We start from the raw sequence: 24098 nt of genomic DNA, 5'->3' as shown, positions 1-24098 counted from the left end.
TTTTGCTGCATTGCATGAAAAAAATATTAAATCTGGGCCTACATTACTATCTAAAGCAACAGTCGAAGTGCATTAAAAAAAAGTATGAATACTGCAATGGGGACGGGCCAGTTAGTGCTGAGGCAGAATCAAAGGCGTTGTTAAAAAGAACAAAATATTCTGTAGCTATTTTTAGATCTTTCACCATCAAATAACTACATATAAAATAAAACACACCTTAAATGAAAAGTAAATGAAAGTTAAATTATCAATTGGGAAATACATTATTTTATGTCATTAAACTTCTATTTGTTAATGCAATCACTACAGATGCATATGTCTGCAATCAGAGGCCCACAGAATTGAATCCTTTTGGTGCAGCAGGAAAAAGTGATATATTTGTGGAGCTGTGAGGTCCCTGAAAGCACACGGAATGTGTCATTTTAAATGTGCATTATACAGAGTATAATATAGTCTGACACAAAGGCCCTCATTATGAACCTGGCAGTTTCATGACTGCCAGGTTCATGGTGGTGGTTAGAGCGCCACCAATGCGGCGGTCTGTGCGCCATATTACGACCGAGATGGTCGTGACGCAGTCGGACCACCAGCACCACCAGGATTAGTCGGCCTGGTGGACTTGTGGTCTGGAAGTCATGGCAGTCCTAATCCGCCAGGGCAGCCTGCAGCACTGCCCTGGGGATTACAACTTTGCTCTCGGCCAGCGATTTCATGGTGGTAGCATCACCATGAAAAGGCTGGTGGAGAACGGGTGCAGGGGCCGCCCTGGTCAGCACCATCACAACGTTCACTGTCTGCTGACAGTGAACACTGCGAAGGTGCTGGTGCAACCTGTGCACTACAGCATTGCCACCGGCTGTATTATGATCAGGAGACAATGCTGTAGGCTATTTCCCGCAAGGCCAGCAGGTGGAAACTGTGGTTTCCACTCACTGACCCAGCGGTAAAGTCATAATTGGCCCAGTGGGGAGGCAGCCACAATTGCAGCAACCACCTCTTTGGAATTTCGGCGGACGGCCTTTTCCGTCCACTGAAATCGTAATGAGGCCCAAAATGTGCATATAAATTTAGGTTAAGATAAAAAGAGCTAAGGTCTACATTACAGTAATATACAGATTACACCTGATGCAAACCTTTTTTATAACTGTCCATTATAAGCATGCACTCCACAGCTCAGCTTCTAGCACCCTTACTGTACTTCTAAAAAAGAAAATATTTTTGTCAGAGGAAGCTTGATGTGATTCTATCAATTAAGGCCTGTCCTGGCTCCTGACAAAGGCATACCTCCGTTGGGGTGTTTGGGGTGTTACACCCCCCCTAATAAATATATTTTCTGGAAATTTGTTGGGTACAGGTGCTTTTAGTCAGGTATGGTGAGGTGTCTGTCTGATTTCACAAGAGAATTTTACATACACAGACAAAAATGTACACAAACTTTCTCACTCTCTGCTTTGAAAGTCTTTAGAAATATTGCTCATTTTACAAAATATTCTGGGCCATATTTATACTTTTTGACGCAAAACTGCGCTAACGCAGTTTTGCGCCAAAAAAATTAGCGCCGGCTAACGCCATTCTGAAGCGCCATGCGGGCACCGTATTTATTGAATGGTGTTAGCCGGCGTTAGCCGACCGGCGCTGCCAGGTGTGCGTGAATAAAAACGACGTACACCAGGCAGCGCCGGCGTAGGTGAAAAATGGCGTTTGGGCGTCCCAAAATGGGGCAAGTCAGGCTGAGGCAAAAAAATCGTCTTAACCCGATTTGCGCCATTGTTTTGGGCGCCCAGACGCCATTAACATGATTCCTGTCTTAGCAAAGACAGGAGTCATGCCCCCTTGTCCAATGGCCATGCCCAGGTGACTTATGTCCCCTGGGCATGGTCATTGGGCATAGTGGCATGTAGGGGGGCACAAATCAGGCCCCCCTATGCCACAAATTGTTTTTAAAAAAAATACTTACCACAACTTACCTTTTCTTCCCTGGGATGGGTCCCTCCATCCTTGGGTGTCCTCCTGGGGTGGGCAAGGGTGGCAGGGGGTGTCCCTGGAGGCAGGGGAGGGCACCTCTGGGCTCATTCTGAGCCCACAGGTCCCTTAACGCCTGCCCTGACCCAGGCGTTAAAAAGAGGCACAAATGCGGGGTTTTTTGCCCCGCCCACTCCCGGGCGTCATTTTTGCCCGGGAGTATAAATACCACGCACATGCCTGGGAGTCATTTTTTAAGACGGGAACGCCTACCTTGCATCTCATTAACGCAAGGAAGGTGTTCACGCAAAAAAATAACGCTTACTCCATGAACTTTGGCGTTAGACGCGTCTAACGCCAAAGTATAAATATGGAGTTAGTTTTGCGTCGAATTTGCGTCGAAAAAAAACGACGCAAATTCGGCGCAGAGTATAAATATGCCCCTCTGTTTTCTCTCAATTAGTACCCCTACCAAACCACACTGTCTTATTTTCCACTGCCTCTTTAGGCCATCATGTGCCCTGCTTGTCATAATGTATTTTTACATTATGTGCCACCATGATTGTTGTAAAATCTGAAAATCCTGCACACTTGACCCCCTCCAAACGTACTGATCAAGCTGCACCCCTGTCTCCAGTGGAACTTTTAGGATTGCAGATTTAACCATGTGCACACATAATCATTTCTTTCTGGGAAGCAGGCACCCCTGCTAATAAAGCTTGTTGTTTGTTTATGTGTCTGCCCCTCCCTTGAGAAAACAGAAAAAGAGACTCCCTCTTTTCCACTACAGTTGGGAATTCTCATTTATTTTGTCCTTTGGCTTAATGGCCAAAATTATGGATAAATGCTGTCCGTTAAACCCTTTATGACAGACTTCAGGGTGAAATTACTGGCAGTCGTGAAAATTCTGGTCTGGTGGTCACCCTAGTGGCAGTGCACGCAGATTGATTGGCTGGCTTGGTAAGCAAGGCTGGTCGCTGCTACTGCAGGCTAACATGGGGAAGCAGTCTCAGAATCAGAGGCACTGTTTGCTTGAATCTTCCTCTTCAGCTGCCTTCATAACTCCTCCACCTGACCCCCTGAGAAGGAAAATGGGGAAAGTAGACAAAATGAGGAAGTTAATATTGGAGACCTTTTCCTATTTGAAAAACACAAAAGGGGATTCACACTTTATGACAGGCCAAGACCTATATATGGACTTTACAAGTTCAGGTTAATTTGAAGGTTCATCCCATGGATCAGAGTAACATAAGGACAAATATATATTAAGGGAAATGTTGGCAGAAATTCTTAGCCATGTTAAGGAAAACATGGGTTTTCCAGAAGAGGATTTCCCAGGCACGTCCAGGGATACTCTCTTGCCACAATTTAGGAAAGAAGCCTGCACTGCATTGTCCAATAATAGGTTTGTTATGGATGTTTTGATGAGTGAATGGAAGGATGGAAGGACCCTGAGAGTATCAGTATAACTCGTTTATGACCATATTTTACCCCTTGAAAAATATGGAGGAGATGCTTCCTGAGTCTATTCATGTGGACTCTATTGTTGCCTTTTTAGTGGAATGACCCTCTATGGCAGAGAAGAATGTCCTTAAGAATGGTGCAGATGAGAAGATTGACACTTCATTAAATAAGTCTTAGCAGGGATCCCATCTGGCCGTAGATCAGGTATAAATGGGGCCTATGTGACGCAGTAATTCATGGCCGATTTGAATAAATTAAAGACCATGAAGGAAGGCAGGCCATGTCCTGATCTTTAGGAGGCCATGGAATAACGGCAGACTTCCTATCTGATTGCATTTGGCACTGTCAGGGCATCTGCATTGTCCTTTGGTGTGTCTATTGTGAAACCTCTTTTTCAATTACTAGAATACGGATTTGGCACAGCATTCAACGGCATTGAGGATGCCAATCACTGGTACTCAGCTGTTTGGGGAAGACCTGGAAGATAAACTTCCTAAGGCATTCAAGAAGCAGAAATATTACTTTTCTTTCAGGAGGCATCAAAGGAATAAACTAGCCTTTTCTATTAAACCTTTTCATCATCTGTCCAAGGGAGTTGTACAGAAATTCCCTGGGAAAGGTTTCCATGTTGTTAGACCTGACAGCCTTAGGGTGGTCACCCCTAACTTTTTGCCTGCCTCCCTCCACTTTTTGGACACTGTTTTTGCTGGCTTTTAGACTCTGCACATTTTACCATTGCTAACCAGTGCTAAAGTGCATATGCTCTCTCCCTTAAAACATGGTAATCTTGAATCATACCTGATTGGACTATTAATTTACTTATAAGTCCCTAGTAATGTGCACTCTATGTGCATAGGGCCGGTAGATTAAATGCTACTAGTGGGCCTGCAGCACGGGTTGTGCCACCCACTTAAGTAGCCCCTTTCCCTTGTCTCAGGCCTGCCATTGCAAGGCCTGTGTGTGCAGTTTCACTGTCACCTCGACTTGGCATTTAAAATAACTTGCCAAGCCTAAACCTCCCCTTTCTCCACATATAAGTCACCTCTAATGTGTGCCCTAGGTAACCCCTAGAGCAGGGTGCTGTGTGGGTGAATGGCAGGACATGTACCTGTGTAGTTTACATGTCCTGGTAGTGTAAAACTCCTAAATTCGTTTTTGCACTACTGTGAGGCCTGTTCCCTTCATAGGCTAACATTGGGGCTGCCCTCATACAGTATTGAAGTGGTAGCTGCTGATCTGAAAGGAGGAGGAAGGTCATATTTAGTATGGCCAGAATGGTAATATAAAATCCTGCTGACTGGTGAAGTTGGATTTAATATTACTATTCTAGAAATGCCACTTTTAGAAAGTGAGCATTTCTTTGCACTTAAATCTTTCTGTGCCTTACAATCCACATCTGGCTGGGCTTAGTTGACAGCTCCTTGTGCAGTCACTCAGACACACCCCAAACACAAGGTATTCAGCCTCACTTGCATACATCTGCATTTCGAATGGGTCTTCCTGGGCTGGGAGGGTGGAGGGCCTGCTCTCACACAAAGGACTGCCACACCCTCTACTGGGACCCTGGCAGACAGGATTGAGCTGAAAGGGGACCTGGTGCACTTCTTAGCCACTCTTTGAAGTCTCCCCCAATTCAAAGGCACATTTGGGTATAAAACAGGGCCTCTGCCCTACCTTATCAGACACTTGCTGGAGAGGAAACCTGAACCAGAAACTACATCCTGCCAAGAAGAACTTCCTGGCTGCTCAAAGGACTCACCTGTCTGCTTTCTATAAAGGACTGCTGCTTTTCTGTTGGCCTGCTGCCTTGCTGAACTCTTGTCTGGCTGTGAAAGTGCTCTGCAAGGGCTTGGATAGAGCTTGACTCCTGTTTCCTGAAGTCTCAGGACCAAAAAGACTTCTCTTTTTCACTTGGACGCTCCGTGTGCCGAAATTTTCGACGCACAGCTTGTTCCGCGGCGAGAAAAACGCCGCACACCGACACTGATCGACGCGACGCCTTCGGGGCGACCGGAACTTCGGCGCACGGCTTCGCAAGGACAGCGCCGCCCGACCTCCAGAGGAGAAATCGGCGCGACGCCTGCCGTGAGAACGAAATTTCGACGCGCAGCCCCGCAGAACGATGCGCAGCCGGAAAACAAGCAGGAAAATCCCCGCACAGACCCGGGACATCTGGTAATCCCCGCGATCCCCAGAAAGAGACTGTCCACGTGCCGGAAAACGATGCACGACTTCCCCGCGTGAAAAATAACGACGCAAGTCCGTGTGTGCTGAGGAGAAATCGACGCACACACCCTTTTTCCACGTATGTCTTCATTTGTGGCCCTCTGAGGAGATTTTCCACTCCAAACCAGGTACTTTCTGCTTGAAAGAGACTTTGTTTGCTTTTTAAAGACTTAAGACACTTTATATCACTTTTCAGTGATATCTCTACAAATTCACTTTGCAACTTTATTCGTTTTGACCTACAATTATCCTGATAAATATTATATATTTTTCTAAACACTGTGTGGTGTAGTTTTGTGGTGCTATATGGTGGTATTGTATGATTTATTGCACAAATACTTTACACATTGCCTTCTAAGTTAAGCCTGACTGCTCGTGCCAAGCTACCAGAGGGTGGGCACAGGATAATCTTGGATTGTGTGTGACTTACCCTGACTAGAGTGAGGGCTTTTGCTTGGACAGGGGGTAACCTGACTGCCAACCAAAAACCCCATTTCTAACTCATGGGAAGTTCCTGAAGAAGCCCCTTCAGGTTACAGGCAGCGCTCCTGACTATGCCACCTCCAAGCTTTCTGATGGTGAGATACCAAAGGTTGGTGAGAGACCTCATCTTTTTCTGGACTACAAGCGTTTGACGACCACTGACAGGTGAGTTCTTCTGATCGTGTAGAAGGGTTTCCAGATTACATTTTTGTCACCTGCACCCCCTTCAGGTGCAATTTCAACTCAATGACCGAGGGATCGGGACAAACGGTGAGTCGTAATGGAGAAGATTCAGGTAGGAAGGTGATCGCTCCAGTTACGATAGGCCAGTGGGACCAGGGAGTATACTCTATTGTCTTCCGGGTACTGAAGATGACAGGGAGCTTCGGGATTGTCATCGATCTCAAGTATCTAAACAAATTGGTTCAGAAACTTCCCTTCAAGATGGAGACCTTTCTGCACATCATTCCTCTGATCCAGTCAGGGGCTTTGTTGGCCACCTTAGACCTTATGGATGCATATCTGCATGTTCAGATACCACAGCGATATCAACAGTATCTCTGCTTTGCCATACAGGAGCAACATTGGCAGCATTGTGCCCACCATTTTGCTTAAGGTCATCACCCAGTGTGTTGACGAAAGTGGTCGCCCCTGTAGTGACTCATCTGGATCTTCAAGGGATTTCAGTGTTTCCGTATCTAATGACTGGATCCGTCAGACCCCCATCTCTTTGCCTCTAGGAAGAATACTCTCTTGCAGCGATTTATTCCAGGACATTGTATGTGAGGACTTGGGGCGGATGCCATGTTCCCTCAGTGGCCTCTGGAACTGTTTTACGCATTCCCTCCTTTTCCTCTCGTTACTCCATTCCTCCTCAAGACACAACAAGACCATGCAAAGGTGGTGGCAGTGATCCCATTCTGGCTGCAAAGGTCATGGTTCCCGTTGTTGAAGAGCATGGGCAGTTGTCCTCCATGAGCCTTTTCACATTTTTTATCACACCTGTGGTCCACATCCCCATAACTGACGGTCCCTCATGCTAGCGGTTTGGCGGCTGAACACAATTTATTTCTGTGGTGCAGGGGTTACAGAGGGATCCTACACTGGTGTCATATTCTAAACACTGAACTAATTTTGACATATGGTGTACTGATCATGCCCTGTCTCCTACATCTTGCTCAATCTCTGACATCCTTCAGTTCCTTTTCAGTGGGTTTAAGAGAGACTTTGCTTTGTTCACTCTTAAGGTTTAATGGGCAGCCATCAAGGCTTTCCGAGATTCTGTGTCTGTTTCTTGTAAACCTGAATCTCTTGTCACTAGGTTGTTTCATATCTTTTCTCTTTCCTCCCCATTGGTGAAGGCTGGTGTTCTTTCTTGGGATCTGTCTGTGGTCTTGGCTGCTTGCAGTCTCCTCCCTTTGAACCCTTGACTTCTGTAGATCTCCATTTTCTTACCTTTAAGGTAGCGTTTCTAGTGGCTATCACATCTACTTGATGTTTGGGTGAACTTTCTGCCCTTTGCAGCTCACCACCTTATCTGAGGTTCATGGAGATACAGTGGTTTTGAAATTAGATTCTGGTTTTCATCCTAAAATGCAGTGTAAGTTTCATTCCCCATAGAAATTGAGTTTGCCCTGCTTTTTTCGTTCACTGTCTTCTCCTGCAGGACACAGGTGACACGCTCTGGATGTGAAGCATGCCTTGACCATCTACATTGATAGATCTGCCTTGTTTAGGAGATCTAACAGTCTGTTTGTGACTTTCAGCTTTGCAGGACGTGGGAAGGTTACTTCCAATGTGACTCTTAGTCCTTAGATCAAGTGTACAATCTCTGTGGCATATCCAAGACCTGACTTGCCTGGCACTCCTAATGTTCAGGCACAGTCTTCTAGGATGATCTCTGCCTCCTGGGTTGCTTTTAAAGGAGTCTTTTTTGACGAGATCTGACAGGCTGGTACTTGGGCCTCGGAGCACACCTTAATTAAACTCTACCGTTTGAACTGGGTTTTATCTCGATATCTGAACTTTGGTGATGGAGCATTACACGTGATGGACTCTTCAGTTCATGCATAAGTCTTCTGTGTGTTTTTGTTGTATTTCCTTTAAACTGTATGTATTACTTCTTGGTTCTTTTGGCATTCAACAGACTGCTACATTTTTGGGGTATGCTTTAGTAAGCCTCCTTTTTTAGGACTGGGTAGAGGACGAGTAGGACTAAGAGTAATGAATATTACCTAAGTATTTAGGCAAGGGGGTGAACATCAGGACTTTCTCAGGTATTGCTTTGTGACATTACAATTTGTTTTGAATCACTCTTGAGGAGGAAATAATTCAGATGTTCACTTGAATTCAAATTGTCTAAGGCCAAATGTGAGACACAGTTTTGGAATACTAGCAAGAGAAAGATAAACATAGCATGCACACACGAAAAAAGGCTACAACTCAAGGAGGAGAAAAAAATAAGCTGGGGAATCGAGAGCAAACTTCAAACAGTAGGTCCGTATCGGTCAACTTTGTGAGACTACACTCTCAAAAAAACTCCTTTACGCACCCATCATTATTTAATAGTTTAACGGCGTCTGATTTGTATCTCTCTTGCTTTAGAAAATGGTACATATTTGTTAATATCACAATTATATTTTTGGAGTAAAAAGCGATATTAAAACACAGTTACATACATGCATCGATTTTTAAGTTATGCATTATTGTTTTAAACACTGTCTAGGTAATCATTTTTCTCTCAATTTACCTTACTTAATTGCAGCTATGAAGTCGTACGATCTTCTCGCGCGATGGGTCGCGCACAGGCTAAACGCAGTTGTTGTGTCAGTTGAGTGAGTATTTTGTTTTTAATGTTTCAAAATGTGTACTCGTGTTTTAGTTTAACACAAACTGTGACTTTCCAATTAATTACTTAAGCATGTAACTCGTTCACTGCTTACTATTAAAAGCTGTCCGGTCAAGAAAATGAAATAAAGCATTATTTCATCTTTCATTAACTGGTATAACTATACGTGACGTATGTGTTAAATAAGAACGTATGCCATGGACTGCCAAATACTATGTTGGTAAATAGTATTTGTTATTGTTGATTTGAGCACTAAAGGTAGTCATCTATGGTTGATACAAACGGAATTATCTTGTCCCTAATCTGCCGCCATATGATTCCCTTCCAAGACCTCATCTTAATTCAATCCTACTGTAACATTATATGGCAGTTCTGGGCAGAATATGGTTTTGATGTGTTAACACATACAAATGCAAGTATGCACAGATACTATTTGCTGACAATGGCACACAAGAGACAGATTTATTAGTTGTGACACTGCTTGGCTCCCACAAGCCAGCAGTACTTAAGGTGTACTTGGAGTGACCAGTAGAAGCCTGCAATGCGATTACTCGCCGTCCCAAGATCTTTAACAATTAGGACTGACTTCAAAGTATTGTAATGTATAGTAGTGGCACTAGAACGTAACTATACAGTAAGTTTACCACCCGTGGCTGCTCTCTTTGATATCTTCCCTGTCCATGCTTGCCATTTCTCTCATGGCGAACGTGGAAAGCAAAATCTGCCTCAGGTGGTCTGACCTAGAAATTGACCGCCAGTGTAACTACTATCTTCGTATGCTCAACCTGCAAACATGTGAACAAAGATTCAATGGAAGTATCTAGAGATTGTCATGATAATTCCAATCCTACTGTTTAATAATGAAAAGAACTCCTTGGCCCAAGCAGGTACCTCTAAATTAACTGTTCCACTAGGTTGTATTGCAACACAGAGACTAAATTGTGGCTACACGTGTTAAAGATAAGATAGGTGGCACAGTCGTTTCAACTGAAGATACTTCTTGGTAAGTAGGAGTCAGACAGCTAGTTCAAGTACGTAAATAGGATACATGGTTACCTGGCGCCACCATGCCGGGTGTGAGTTTCATAGACAGTATAAGAAAGGGTTGCATTGAAACCTTAATACTCCTCATGAAATGGGCAAGGCGTTTGAGGCCATGTCAGACAGTAATTTGTGCTAGTAAAGGTTTCCAATGACAGAGCTGGCTCTGGGTTATGTGTTAGACACACAGCGTGTATACTACCTGTAAATGGGTGGCTGATGCAGTATCCAGAAATGTTTCTTGGATGTCTTACTGCAAAGTATAACTGAATCCAGGCATCTGGAAATACTAGATCTAGGAGGGCTTAGCACTGTCAATTTTCAAATAGGCCCTTCAGTCTATGGGGAAAATTTACATGCCTCTAGCACCAGAGGAGCATCCCTTTTAACGACCTTTCAGTGGTGATGTGCCATATTTGCAAAGCGGCACTAAGACACTTTTTGTGTCATAACACCGCTGTTGGACTTTTTTGCTTATGCAGGGTGAACCCCAATCTTTTTGCCTCCTGCCTCCTATTTTTTCTGACCTGCTGCTGTTGGCTTTTGAACTCTGAGCACTTTACCACTGCTAACCCGTGCTAAAGTGCATATGCTCTCTGTCTAAGTTGTATGGTTGATTGGTTTATCCATGATTGGCATATGTGATTTACTAGTAAGTCCCTAGTAAGGTGCACTAGAGGTGCCAGGGCCTGTAAATCAAATGCTACTAGTGGGCCTGCAGCACTGGTTGTGCCACCCACATGAGTAGCTCTGTAATCATGTCTCAGACCTGCCACTGCAGTGTCTGTGTGTGCAGTTTTAACTGTAAATTCGACCTGGCAAGTGTACCCACATACCAGGACTAAACCTTCCTGTTTCTTACATGTAAGGCACCCCTAAGGTAGGCCCTAGGTAGCCCCAAGGGCAGGGTGCAGTGTATGGTTAAGGTAGGACATATAGTAATGTGTTTTATATGTCCTGACAGTGAAATATTGCTAAATTCGGTTTTCACTGTAGCAAGGCCTGTCCCTCTTATAGGTTAACATGGGGGCTACCTTTAAATCTGATTAAAGTGTAGATTCCCTTTGGGAGCGGATGGACATGTGGAGTTTGAGATCTCTGAGCTCACAATTTAAAAATACATCTTTTAGTAAAGTTGATTTTAAGATTGTGTGTTTGAAAATGACACTTTTAGAAAGTGAGCATGTTCTTGCTCATACCATTTCTGTGACTCTGCCTGTTTGTGGATTCCCTGTCTGGGTCAGTTTGACAGTTGGGCTGGTTGCACCTCACACGAGACAGTGACACAAAGGGAGCTGGGGTGTAGTCTGCATTTCCTGATGAGCCATCTGTGCTAGGAGGGAGGGGAGGAGTGGTTACTTACACCTGAAAGGGCTATGCCTGTCCTCACACAATGCCGTCTCTGACCCCCTGGTGAGTGTCTGGGGCCTGGCCTGGGCAAGGCAGGATTTTACATTCAAAAGAGACTTTACTTTGAAGTAGGTTTACTTCAAAGGAGAAATTGGGTATAAGAAGGGCACCCAAATTCACAGACTTTAGAAAACTTCTGGAAACAAGAGGAACCTCTGCCTGGAAAAGAGCTGAAGAGCTGAGGAAGAAGAGCTGCCCTGCCTGTGACTGTGCTTTGTGGAGATATCCTGCAGTTGCTGCTTCTGCCAGAGTAAGAGGGCAAAGACTGGAATTTGTGTACCTTCCATCTTGTGAGGAAATCTCCAAGGGCTTGATCTAGAGCTTGCCTCCTGTTGTTTGAAGTCTCAGGGACAGCTAAGACTTCTCTCTGCCAGCACCTAGAGTCTCTGGAGAGACTCCTGCTCTGACAAGTGGTGTCCTATCCAGTCCTTGGGCCCTTGAAAGGAAAGCTGGTGGAAATCCAAAGAAATCAACTTCGGACGACTTCGGACCGACGCCGCTGTTGAATCTGGTGACGTCGCCTGCAACCGACTCAGTGATCTTCGCTGGAACACGATGACCTTTGCAGCCCTGATGCCGCTGCAGCCCCGCTGAAGTCCGCGACTCCGTGGAAGGCACTGCATCATGTCGTGACTGATGTCGCTCGAAGTGCACAGATTCAACTTTTCGCACAGACACCGCGATCCTCGGCTTCACGTATCGACTTGTTTTCACTCTTCACCAAAGGTACTGTACTTGGGGGTCTACGCGACACCGTGTCTGGCGCCGCTGGTGTCGGCTTGTTGGGAATGACTCCGTCACGACGCCGTGTTAACACCTCATCGAAGCATTTTGTGTTTCTAAGCACTATTTTTTTTAGCTCAATCTTTAAAAATTCATAACTTGACTTGTGTATGTCGGATTTTTGTCGTTTTGGTCTTGTTTTGTTTAGATAAATATTTCCTATTTTTCTGAACTGGTGTTGTGCCATTTTGTAGTGTTTTTATTAAGTTACTGTGTGTGTTGGTACAAATACTTTACTCCTAGAACTCTGAAGTTAAGCCTACTGCTCTGCCAAGCTACCAAGGGGGTATGCAGGGGTTAGCTGAGTGTAATTCTCTTTTACCCTGATTAAAGTGAGGGTCCTTGCTTGAACAGGGGGTAGCCTGACTGTCAACCAAAGACCCCATTTCTAACAACCGCCTTGTAAATATGGCTCCCACTAATAAGTGTTGCTGTTGGCGTTCCACCACAACACCTATTGCTTTTGACGCAGCCCCAGATTTACAAGGATACATAAATCTGAGGCAGCGCCTAAAACTAACGCCATCCCAGGGGTGGTTCTAGCATGGTGCGATGAGGAGAAATACTTTTATTTCTCCTCGTTTTTGCTTTTTCTAGGTCTGCTACCTTCTGCAGCACACATAGAAAGAGCAAAAGGCCATTAATGATCGTTTATGTGCAGGAAGGTGTCCCTTCAATGCAGACATCTGTGCACTATGGTGCAAGGATGCCTGCGTTGGCAGCAAAATTTAGCGTCAGCACTAAGGGAAACACAGAGGAGCACCTTATTTTTGTAAATACGGTGCATCCCTGCATTTCAGAACTGACACAGTGCAGCGCTGCCAATTGTGGCACCATGCCAGTTCTATCTGAATATGCCTCTAAATTTCTACTTGTGACTTCTTCAAATTTTACCCACGACAATATTTGATTCTTTTGGTGCACACTACGTAACCACTCTTATCCCAATTATTCACTTTTGTTCTTTTGCATGGATTTGGGCAACTCTTGGTGGTACTTTAATATTCTGCCTTTAGAGTATGAGTGACAATATAACATCAGTGTTTTAGATTGTTGTGCTCCAAATGACTAATATGTTTTCACAATTACTAGACTATCGTAACAAAGCAGAAAACGTTATATTTGATGTCGTTTTTTAGAAACGTACCTAAAAAGTACAAATATAGAAAGCCATTTGAATTTCTGTAATCTATTTCATCATGTGAGCTTGGAGGTTACCGTTTGGTACCTGGCAGTTTACTAAAGAGATTCTAATAACATGTTTTTTCCTCATGCAGCTACAGGCTAGCACCCGCCCATCATTTTCCAGCACCATTTGAAGACGCATATGTTGCTACAAAGTTTTTTCTACAAAAAGGAATTCTTCACCTGTACAATGTTGATCCAGAAAGAGTTTGTGTGTCAGGAGATAGTGCTGGCGGAAACCTGGCTGCAGCCGTGACTCAGCAGGTATGAGATTGTCATTTATAAACCAAATTGTTTCTTATGTTGTAATAGAGCCCATTACACACTGGAAGAATTGACCTCATTTGCGACAGTATGTACCCTCCTTATTTTGTCTGCCTGATGCAGAATAGAACTGTTCACAATAACAGAAGCACTATGATTCCGGTGATACGAGCTAACTCTCAGACTGAACTGAATGGAAAACTCTAAAATCCTCATTAGAAGAAATGTGATAGTTCCGATTTGGCCATAAACATAGTTCATGGTCGCCGAATCAGTATTACAAGCGTGATGGAATACTGCACATATGCAAGTCTTCTCAGTGGAGGTTTTAATAGGAAAAAACTGTTGAAAAGAACACACGGGGAAAAAATTGCTGAAAGTGAGTACAGGAGAAGAGCATGTAGAATTTCAAGTGCTAACAACATTTCCACAGTAATTCCCAGTTCTCGTTTCCAATATACCAGACATCTCTGCTTGGCCGATAAAACTACATGCACACATCCCTTGCAAACGCAGAACCAGATCCACCTGTCGCTTTACCCCACCTCACTCCCAAAGCCTAGAACAAACTGCCTTTGCACATCGAAACCACATCTTCAGTTCTTCTGCAAGAAACTGAAGCTGTGGCACTTAGACTCACTTCGGCCCATGATTGGCGAATGCTACTCCTGATTTCAGCACCAGGGTACTCTCCCGGGTGAGTTGTGCTCTCTACACCCAACATTACATAACAGAGACTTTAAGTTGCCAGGCATGCTGCACCTCAGATTGCCATCCATTCATATTGGCATTTATGGGTGCTTAGCTACCCAGGAGGTCTCATGGTTTAAGAGTTGCACATGTGCTAGAAAGAGCACCAGAGAGAAATAATGCAGTGGTGAGCTCACACGTGTGATGTTCAGCAAGTAGTCTCCTGGCAGCTAGGTATTTAATTCACTTCCTAAAGGTACTCGGAGTGATGGTTGCGGCCATACTGCACCAACCCTTATAGGGGACTTCAGAAACACGTAGTAGAGGTAGGTTGCTTGGTTTACATGCCTCTAGACTCATGACAATGTTTTTGCAGGCATACCACTGGACTGTTTTTGGAGTGTGGCATGGAATCCACCCTACAGAGGAGTGCAGCCTCTGACAGCACACCTATATAGTGAGGTAATCAATTTGGAAGGGCTACTAGACACTTTTTCCCTCTTCAGAAAAAGTGGTCAGATAGTCATGTTACTGTACACCAATGTTAGGTAGTACACTCTTAATACTTCCTTACGGACCTTTGTGCCCGTGCACCTGTGTCACTGTTATAGAGCAGAAGCACGGCAAACATATATCATTTTCATGGCAAATATATCTCATTTTCATGAGTCTTTTCGCATATAATAGAACACCAACTGTATATTGCACAACTACTGCTTTTCTCCTTCACAAAGTGTATCGCAGAAGAGGAAGCACAACTATTTTCATCCCATTCTGTACTATGTATGTGTTTCAGGAGCACTACAACAAGAACGAAGAACCAGTGTGGTCCACAAGTTAGGCTGAGTAAAAAGTTCTATAGCACACACATTTTAGAAATGTTGGATTATGCAGATTTAGAAACATTTTGCTTCTTTGCTCCATGATCATCGGTTGAAGCAGAAAATGCCTCGCAGAAAACATGTTCTCCATGCACAAACTCCTGCCGGTACCTCGGCTGACTTCTGAATCCGAAGGAAGCCCAAGTGACCAATTTTGACATGAGATGCCATCAGCAAGAGCATTTTTAGACTTTTCACAGACCCCTTCTCCAGAGATACTTTTGTAAAAATGTCCATGATGTCCAACCTTTTATAGGCTCACTTCTCAAACACTTTCTGCGTTAACTCAAAGAAAATGTATTAATTTACAGCATTAGCTTATCGTGTGCTTTATAACAATGGATATGAAAAAGGTAATTCATCTTTTATCATGTGTTACGTTTTTAGGTTATAAAACTAAACCAAGCATTGAGATAGTTCCATATGCAGGCGTATGGAGCAGATAATTCCCCCCAATTCTCCTTAAAATGCAAAGAAAAATTAGTCATTTGTGAGTGAGATAATAAGAGAAATATCTCAAAGATATATATTTTAAGGAAAAATCCTTTTATAGTAGCAACCATATGTATCTTTAACCTAACATTAGACCTTGAAGAAATTTAAATTACAACAACGTCATTGGAGTAATTTTGGGAATTTCACATCATGCCTATGACACGAAATTCCTAAATGTATACCATTAAGTAAAATAGCACAAATTTATAATTTGTACCGAAAATGCACTGAAACAACAGAAATTTAGAAGCTGTTGTTTGCGATACTTTTGTTGAAATGCATCCTCCTGGCAAAGAATGACACAAGCATCAATTTGCCCTAAAATTTAGTTCAAAATAATGATTTGCTTTTCACGTAAATTTTGTGCAATTTCGACTAATTACGCGAAAGTAAACAGCACAGATTTTCCACACTCCTGCCTAACGTCGATATTACTTGCACACAAATAAGGTAGAATTTAACAAGGCTTTTGCCAAAATGTGTTCCATTACACAACAGAAAATCCACAGTCATGATCAACAACAGGAGGAAAATCAGCTTTCAATAATAGTGATTTGTAGAAATTATCCTGGAAAACGTCATATCTGACGGCCACAACACGTTATAAACAGAAGATCGCTCTCCTTATTCGACACAACCCCACTTAAAACTCCCAAAAGGAGCTGGGATTGATGGCTTAAAAAGGTACTTCCTTAATTTGTCCATACATCCTTTTTTCCAACGCCCGTAAAGCTCAGCAGTAGCTGTGGGAAAGTTGTCATTTTTGCCCTGATCATTTCCATCGTTTTGACTGATGCAGGTGGTTATTGATTGTTAAAGTGCCCTGGGCTCTACTAACCAGGCCCAAGGCCGGCACTCTGACCTCTAAAGGTATATGGTAATTGTTGGACCTGGCTTTTTGACAGGGTCATCCCCAAACTTTTTGCCTCCTTCCCCCTATTTTTTCTGACCTGTTGTTTTTGGCTTTTGACCTCTGGGCACTTTACCACTGCTAACCAGTGCTAAAGTGCATATGCTCTCTGTGTAAATTGTTCTATTGATTGGTTTATCCATGATTGGCTATTTAATTTACTTGTAAGTCCCTAGTAGAGTGCACTATATGTGCCTAGGGCCTGTAGATTAAATGCTACTAGTGGGCCTGCAGCACTGGTTGTGCCACCCACTTCAGTAGCCCCTTAACGTTGTCTCAGGCCTGCCATTGCAAGGCCTGTGTGTGCAGTTTCACTGCTACTTCGACTTGGCATTTAAAGTTACTTGCCAAGCCTAGAACTCCCCTTTTTCTACATATAAGTCACCCCTAATGTGTGCCCTAGGTAACCCCTAGAGCAGGGCGCTGTGTGGGTAAAAGGCAGGACATGTACCTGTGTAGTTATATGTCTTGGTAGTGTAAAACTCCTAAATTTGTTTTTACACTACTGTGAGGCCTGCTCCCTTCATAGGCTAACATTGGAGCTGCCCTCATACATTGTTGAAGTGGCAGCTGCTGATCTGAAAGGAGCAGGAAGGTCATATTTAGTATGGCCAGAATGGTAATACAAAATCCTGCTGACTGGTGAAGTCGGATTTAATATTTTTATTCTAGAAATGCCACTTTTAGAAAGTGAGCATTTCTTTGCACTTAAATCTTTCTGTGCCTTTCAATCCACATCTGGCTAGGTTTAGTTGACAGCTCCTTGTGCATTCACTCAGACACACCCCAAACACAGGGTACTCAGCCTCACCTGCATACATCTGTATTTTGAATGGATCTTCCTGGGCTGGGAGGGTGGAGGGCCTGCCCTCACACAAAGGACTGCCACACCCCCTACTGGGACCCTGGTAGACAGGATTGAACTGAAAGGGGACCTGGTGCATTTCTTAGACACTCTTTGAAGTCACCTCCACTTCATAGGCACAATTTAGTATAAAACAGGGCCTCTGCCCTACCTCATCAGACACTTGCTGGAGAAGAAACCTGAACCAGAAACTACATCCTGCCAAAAAGAACTGCCTGGCTGCTCAAAGGACTCACCTGTCTGCTTTCTCCAAAGGACTGCTGCCTTGCTGTTGGCCTACTGCCTTGCTGAACTCTTGTCTGGCTGTAAAAGTGCTCTCCAAGGGCTTGGATAGAGCTTGCCTCCTGTTCCCTGAAGTCTCAGGACCAAAAAGACTTCTCTATTTCATTTGGACGCTTCGTGCGCCGAAATTTTCGAAGCACAGATTGTTCCGCGGTGAGAAAAACACCGCACACCGACGCTGATTGACGCAACGCCTTCAGGGCGACCGGAACTTCGACGCATGGCCTCACAAGGACAACGCCGCCTGACTTCCAGAGGGGAAATTGACGCAACGCCTGCTGTGAGAGCGAAACTTCGACGCACAGCCCCGTGGAACAACGTGCAGCCGGAAAACAAGCAGGAGAATCCACGCACAGACCCGGGACATCTGGTAATCCCCACGACCCACAGAAAGAGACTGTCCGCGTGCCGGAAAACAACGCACAACTTCCCCGCGTGAAAAATAACGACGCAAGTGAGTGTGAGCTGGGGAGAAATCGACGCACACACCATTTTTCCACGTATCTCTTCTTCTGCGGCCCTTTGCGGAGATTTTCCACTCCAAACCAGGTACTTTGTGCTTGAAAGAGACTTTGTTTGCTTTTTAAAGACTTAAGACACTTTATATCACTTTTCAGTGATATCTCTACAATTTCACATTGCATCTTTATTCGTTTTGACCTACAATTATCCTGATAAATACTATATATTTTTCTAAACACTGTGTGGTGCTCTATTGTGTTATTGTATGATTTATAGCACAAGTACTTTACACATTGCCTTCTAAGTTAAGCCTGCTTGCTCGGGCGAAGCTACCAGAGGGTGGGCACAGGATAATTTTGGATTGTGTGTGACTTACCCTGACTAGAGTGAGGGTTCTTGCTTGGACAGAGGGTAACCTGACTGCCAACCAAAACCCCCTTTTCTAACAGTAATTGGTATAATTCTAATTGGCAAAGACAACTTACCTGTAAGTCCCTAGTATATGGTAGGGCATGTCATTTTAGAGACCCAAGGGGATTTGATTCACTTATGTGTGCACAGGTGTGGTGTCTGGTGTAATTTTAAAGCCTGGCCTGCCTTTCAGGCTCTAGTTAAAAAAAAGAAAAAAACGATGCCCAAATTCGACTTTGGAATTAAATGTACTTCCAAGGTCACAAACTACCTGTTTATGAAGCATACATCAACCCTAAGGTCTGCCCTAGGTGCCCCAAGAGTAGGGTGCATTGTTATAAAAAGCAAGGACAATCCAAAAGATGTTTTATATGCCCTGGTAAGGAAAACAGTCAAATTCTATTTTCCCTATTGTAGTGCTGCTGGCCCCATAGTCTAACATAGGCTAACATGGGAAGGCTTTAAAGTCTACCTTTACATTGGAGCTAGCCAGCAATCCCACTGTAAATATCAAAGTAATGAGTACAATAAATCTGACAACTTGCTAATTTTACTACTATAAGTATCCGAGGAAAGTAGTTTTACCAATTACTATCATAAAGTTACCTAGAACAGCCATGTAGCAGCCTCTTCTGATAGGTCAGCCTTTGACAGCCTGAGCCAAGCTGCTCCCTGAGTACGCGTGAAGAGGGCTGGTGCTGCAACACCACTTGGTGGGAGGAGGTTTGCTTCCTGGAGAAGCCATGGGAAGGAAGGGGGCTGGGTAGATAAGCTGGATTTCAAACGCAGAAGTCTTTGCAGGTAACAGATGTCAAATGACTCAGACAGGCCCCAATATCCTTGCCCTCTAGACAGATGGGAAACCCCCTAATTAGATTAAGAGAGGGACTAGAAGGGTAATGTAGTGTAGTCAGTTGACAGCCACACCTCCGGGTTTGGTAACACAGACACACAAACACCAAGGAAAGACTTTCTCCATTTTGACATTTAGGGAAATAGTGCCTTCAGAGTCATAAATATGTCACACTTCGCAGGAAGTAATCATAGCAGGGGAGGTAGTTGTGTTCCAATTGGTTGGGGTGTCCCCCTTTCTGCAAGCCCAGAATGGATGATAAATATGACAGAGCTGCAGAAGCTTTTCACATTACTTCCTTGAACAACATAAGAAGTAGGACTTCCCTGCTGGTCATCTGGTGTGCACCATAGAAGGCCTGCACTCTCAAAGACTGCATCTGCTGCACTCACAATGCTTCAGCAAGAGATGACTGTGCCTGACTCAAAGGAAAAGGTGTTGACTCGTTGATCAGCAACAGGTACAGTAGGGATGGAAGAAGTAACCTGCCAAGCCAAACAGAGGATTACACCAGCTGACCAGTTTCAAATGGATTTTTTCTGATCCGTGCAGGTTCATTGTGGGAAATTGAGTCCTATCCCGCAAGAGGCAATTCAGAGTCCCGGCATCCGTAGACTGAGCTAGTTGACACTTATATTTCCCAAAGGAACTCAGAAGCAATGAGATTACAAATTTTGGAAATGTTTTGCAAAGTTTTGCAGAAAAGCTCCAGGAAGAGACCTGCTTGACATTGAGTTACGTCGCTGTCATTGAATCATGAATCAGCCTGTCTGCAATGTTTTGCCCCGCTGATAGCTCTAAAGCTCCTCGCAACCGATGCTGAGGACAAAGACTTCCAAAGGCCTACTGAGGCATAGTGCTGCAGCAGGCTGCCATCACTGAATCAAGCTCCAGATCGAGGAACCTAAGGACTCATCAATGGGAAAAAAGATTCAAAAGACTAAGGCTCAGATTTAAGAAGGCCTAGCACCATTAAAATGCCACATTGGCATAATTTTTTTTCACGCTAATGTGGTGTTGGAAGGCAAAAAACACCGTGCCATATTTACAAAGTGGTGCAGTGCTTGCATTGTGCCACTTTGTAAGCCCTTGCGCCACATTATGCCTGTGCCAGGCATAATGTATGCAAGGGGGTGTTCCGGCACTAAAGGGGGCTGAAAAAATGGCGCAAAGAAATCTAAGATATTTCTTTGCATCATTTTAACCAACATTTTTTAGGCCTGCTAAGAGCAGGCATTAAAGGGAGGCTCCCATTGTTTCTAATGGGTCTCTTGGTGCTTTGCAGGATTAGCATAATCATTTTTTATGCTAATGCTGCAAATCGCCGGACTAGCGTAAAAAGTTATGATGCTAGCACCCCTGACTAACGCCATGGTGTGCCATATTTTAAGTATGGCGCACACATGGTGGTGTTAGGTGGGCTTTATGGGATGCTGCAAAAGTGGCGCTTCACTAAGTGCAGCGCAACCTTTCATAAATGTGCCCCTAAATCTGAAGGTAAATTTTTGAAGTGGACCTAGCCCTGAGCCTCTCCAACTCGTGCTCCATCGCAGTCATCCTTAAACTTTGCATTTGTCCTGGTCTAGCTTAACTGGATACACGCGAGTGGCACTTTAAGCTTTTTGGCACTAAAATGCACACTTTTTTTAAAAATCTCCAGTTTCCTACATTTGATTTTTGTCCCTTTGGTGTTGTTTTGAAGATACAAATATTTTCTATTTTTATAGATTGGTGTTGGATTTTTATTTTGTTGTATCATTTACTGATTTACTTTTTTGATGGTATTAAATGCTTAACTTATATCTGTCTTCTAAATTAAGTCTGACTGCTTGTTTGCTAAGCTACCAAGAGTCAAGCAAGGATTAAAGTACAGAAACACAAATAGATCTATTAGTGGTTGTGATATTTTTACTGGTGAGGGTGAATAACCCCACCTACAAATAATCCACTTTCCTACAGTTTCATTTCATCTGAGGAACCACTGATTACACTGCTATTCCTCTCCCATGGCATTGCCTCAAATTTCCTGATTGTGGACACTGCAATATGATTTTTGGGTCAAATATGGAAATTAGGAGGCACAGATAATGAGAATGTGAGGCACTGGCCGTAGGCTGAAATGCACACTGACACTGAAGGACATTAATATGGAAAATTCAAACTGAGGAGCACAGTGAAAGAAAGAAATTGAATAAATAGACATATTAGTGGGACATCTACAAAATTGAGAGAATAAGATAACCAAACACAGAAATGGGAGGCTTAGACACTGTGGAGGGGATCTATAGGTACTGAGAGGTATAAACACATGGGAAATAGGGCACTTCTAATGAAAGGTGCAGATGGTAGCAGATTGAGGGGCTCATTTAAAGTATGGTAGGTGGCCTGCCATCGGACAGTGTAGTGGAGGTTATTTCGTTTGCCTCCTCTTCCTCCACTGACGTGACCACAAGCCACCATATTTAGAATTCTCTACCAGCCCTGAGAAGAACTTTGTGCCTTCAGAGGAGCCATTGTTACAGCAGCTTCTCTGATGGCAGTGAATGTTTGGTGGGTTAGGATGTTCATTTAGAGCCTGTTACTATATTACTAGGTTTGAGCATACATTTGGGTACTTTTGTGAACTTCAGTGTGTAAAGCATCTCAGGCTCATTGTCTGGTCTGTGCTTACAGGTGATGTGTCTGTGAGCAAGGTTATTTGGTGAGATTGAACATAGGTTGCTGAGTAGAACAGTAGCATGGAGGACCTGGAATAGAAAAGGAGCTGTTTGTGCACACAATGGGGATTGTGTATTCTTCGCCTTTGAGAAAAATTGTACTAATAGGTCAAGAGAGCAGACATAGGAGGCCTGGCACTCCTCATAAGTACATAATAAAGTAAGAAAGTCAGCTACGGTATAGAAGAGAAGTACCTTCAAGTTCAGGTTATTTCTCTGCAGCTTATTGAAATATTCACCGTCTCGCTTGTCAGTTGGTGCAACTATTCCTTCAGTCCTCTCATGAAGAGAGATGGAAAAGGTGCAGAAAGTTCTTGTATAAAATTGTTTAATTAGTCAAGGTGGGTGACATTTGATTATCTCAATACAAAAGTCTATAAATTAACCCCTGATAGTTATGGCACTTGGCCAACCAGCTTAATGTAAGGCAATATGTAAAGTATTTAAGCACTACCAAAAAAGTAACAAATTCAAAACACAACACAATAACATTTCAAACCAAAGCAGAAAAATAGAGTACATTTTAATAAATAAAATGAAACCAAAATGACAACAAATTAAATAAGGGGAACCAGAGGTATACATTTTTAAATGTTTGAGTAAAAATAATGTCAGAAGGGTTAAGTGCCCATGGTGGTTAACTGGTAGGAGTAGACCCAGACTGAAGTGTGATTTAAGGCCAAATAGAATGGATCATGGGTCAGAGACAGAAACAAACTTTGACCAGGTCTGAGATTTCACATTGGGACTTGTTCTTGAAAATAGAAGTCCAAAAGATCAAGAGGGGAAGGCAGCAGGCTGTAGCCAAAGAAGGCTCCATGAACTCAGATAAACATTGGATGTGGTCCAGTGAATTGGTTTCGGCAGGAAAAGCTCAGAGCTTGAGAAATTTGAATTTCATGCCCCGGTAAATCCTCTTGCCAGGCAGATATTTTTGAACCTTTGTCTGGTCAAGATTTCTACTTTCATACTTAGGGCCAGATGTAGGTAAGTATAATTTTGCGACTTGCAATTTGCGAGTCTGACCGACTCGCAAATTGCAACTCGCAAAATATTATGCAGAAAGGTGTCTCAGACACCTTCTGCGACTCGCTATGGGGTCGCAAAGACCCACCTCATGAAAATACATGAGGTGGGTCGCATTTTGCGACCCCATAGCGAGTCCCTGCACTCACAGGGATGGTGGCCTGCTGAAGTCAGCAGACCTCTATGTCTGTGACTGCTTTTTAAATAAAGCAATTTTTTTTCTTTTTGCAGCCCGTTTTCCTTAGAGGAAAACGAGTTGCAAAATGAAAAAACTTCCAAAACCATTTGGTTTCGTTTTTTTCAGAGTAGGTAGTGGTCCATAGGACCACTGCCTGCTCTGAAAAAACATTTTTTTCGGCATTCCCAAAGGGGAAGGGGTCCCATGGGGACCCCTTCCCTTTTGCGAATGAGTTACCACCCACTTCAAGTGGGTGGTAACTGCGAGTTGGTTTGCAACCGCATTCGCGGTCACAAAGCAACTCAGCATGGCGATGCGGTCGCAAATAGGAAGGGAACACCCCTTCCTATTTGCGAGTCGCAGCCTCAAATTGCGAGTCGGTACCGACTCGCAATTTGAGGTTGTGCATCGCGTTAGGCCTTTTGCACACCGCAAACTGCGTTTTTCGCAGTTTGCGACGTGCAAAAGGCTTCCTACATCTGGCCCTTAGTCCCTTTTTCAGACCCCAGAATCATTCAGCAAAGCAAGGCTGCAGATTGTAGCTACAGAGGGCTCCACAAGGCTGGATACGTTCTTTGCTAGATCTTGCTAAACCAGATTTGCTGCTGCAGAGAAGCTCCAATCAGGAGAAACCTGAATATTCAACCAAATGGCAATGCACC

The 24098-nt window shown here is 43.8% G+C and overlaps 1 protein-coding gene across 1 annotated transcript in view; it reads left to right on the top strand.

Moving 5' to 3' along the window:
* Window positions 1-24098, top strand: part of LOC138265532 (arylacetamide deacetylase-like) — a 116584-nt gene that overhangs the window by 78624 nt on the left and 13862 nt on the right. The window contains exons 3-4 of the mRNA XM_069213337.1: window positions 8900-8969; window positions 13495-13666. Of these exons, the coding sequence (XP_069069438.1) occupies window positions 8900-8969; window positions 13495-13666 (242 nt within the window). The remainder of the gene's footprint in view (window positions 1-8899; window positions 8970-13494; window positions 13667-24098) is intronic.

Source organism: Pleurodeles waltl, chromosome 11 (genome assembly GCF_031143425.1).
Source record: "Pleurodeles waltl isolate 20211129_DDA chromosome 11, aPleWal1.hap1.20221129, whole genome shotgun sequence".
NCBI classification, from domain to species: Eukaryota; Metazoa; Chordata; class Amphibia; order Caudata; family Salamandridae; genus Pleurodeles; species Pleurodeles waltl.
Note: the sequence above shows the minus strand (reverse complement) of the source record. Positions and strands in the feature narration are given on the sequence as shown.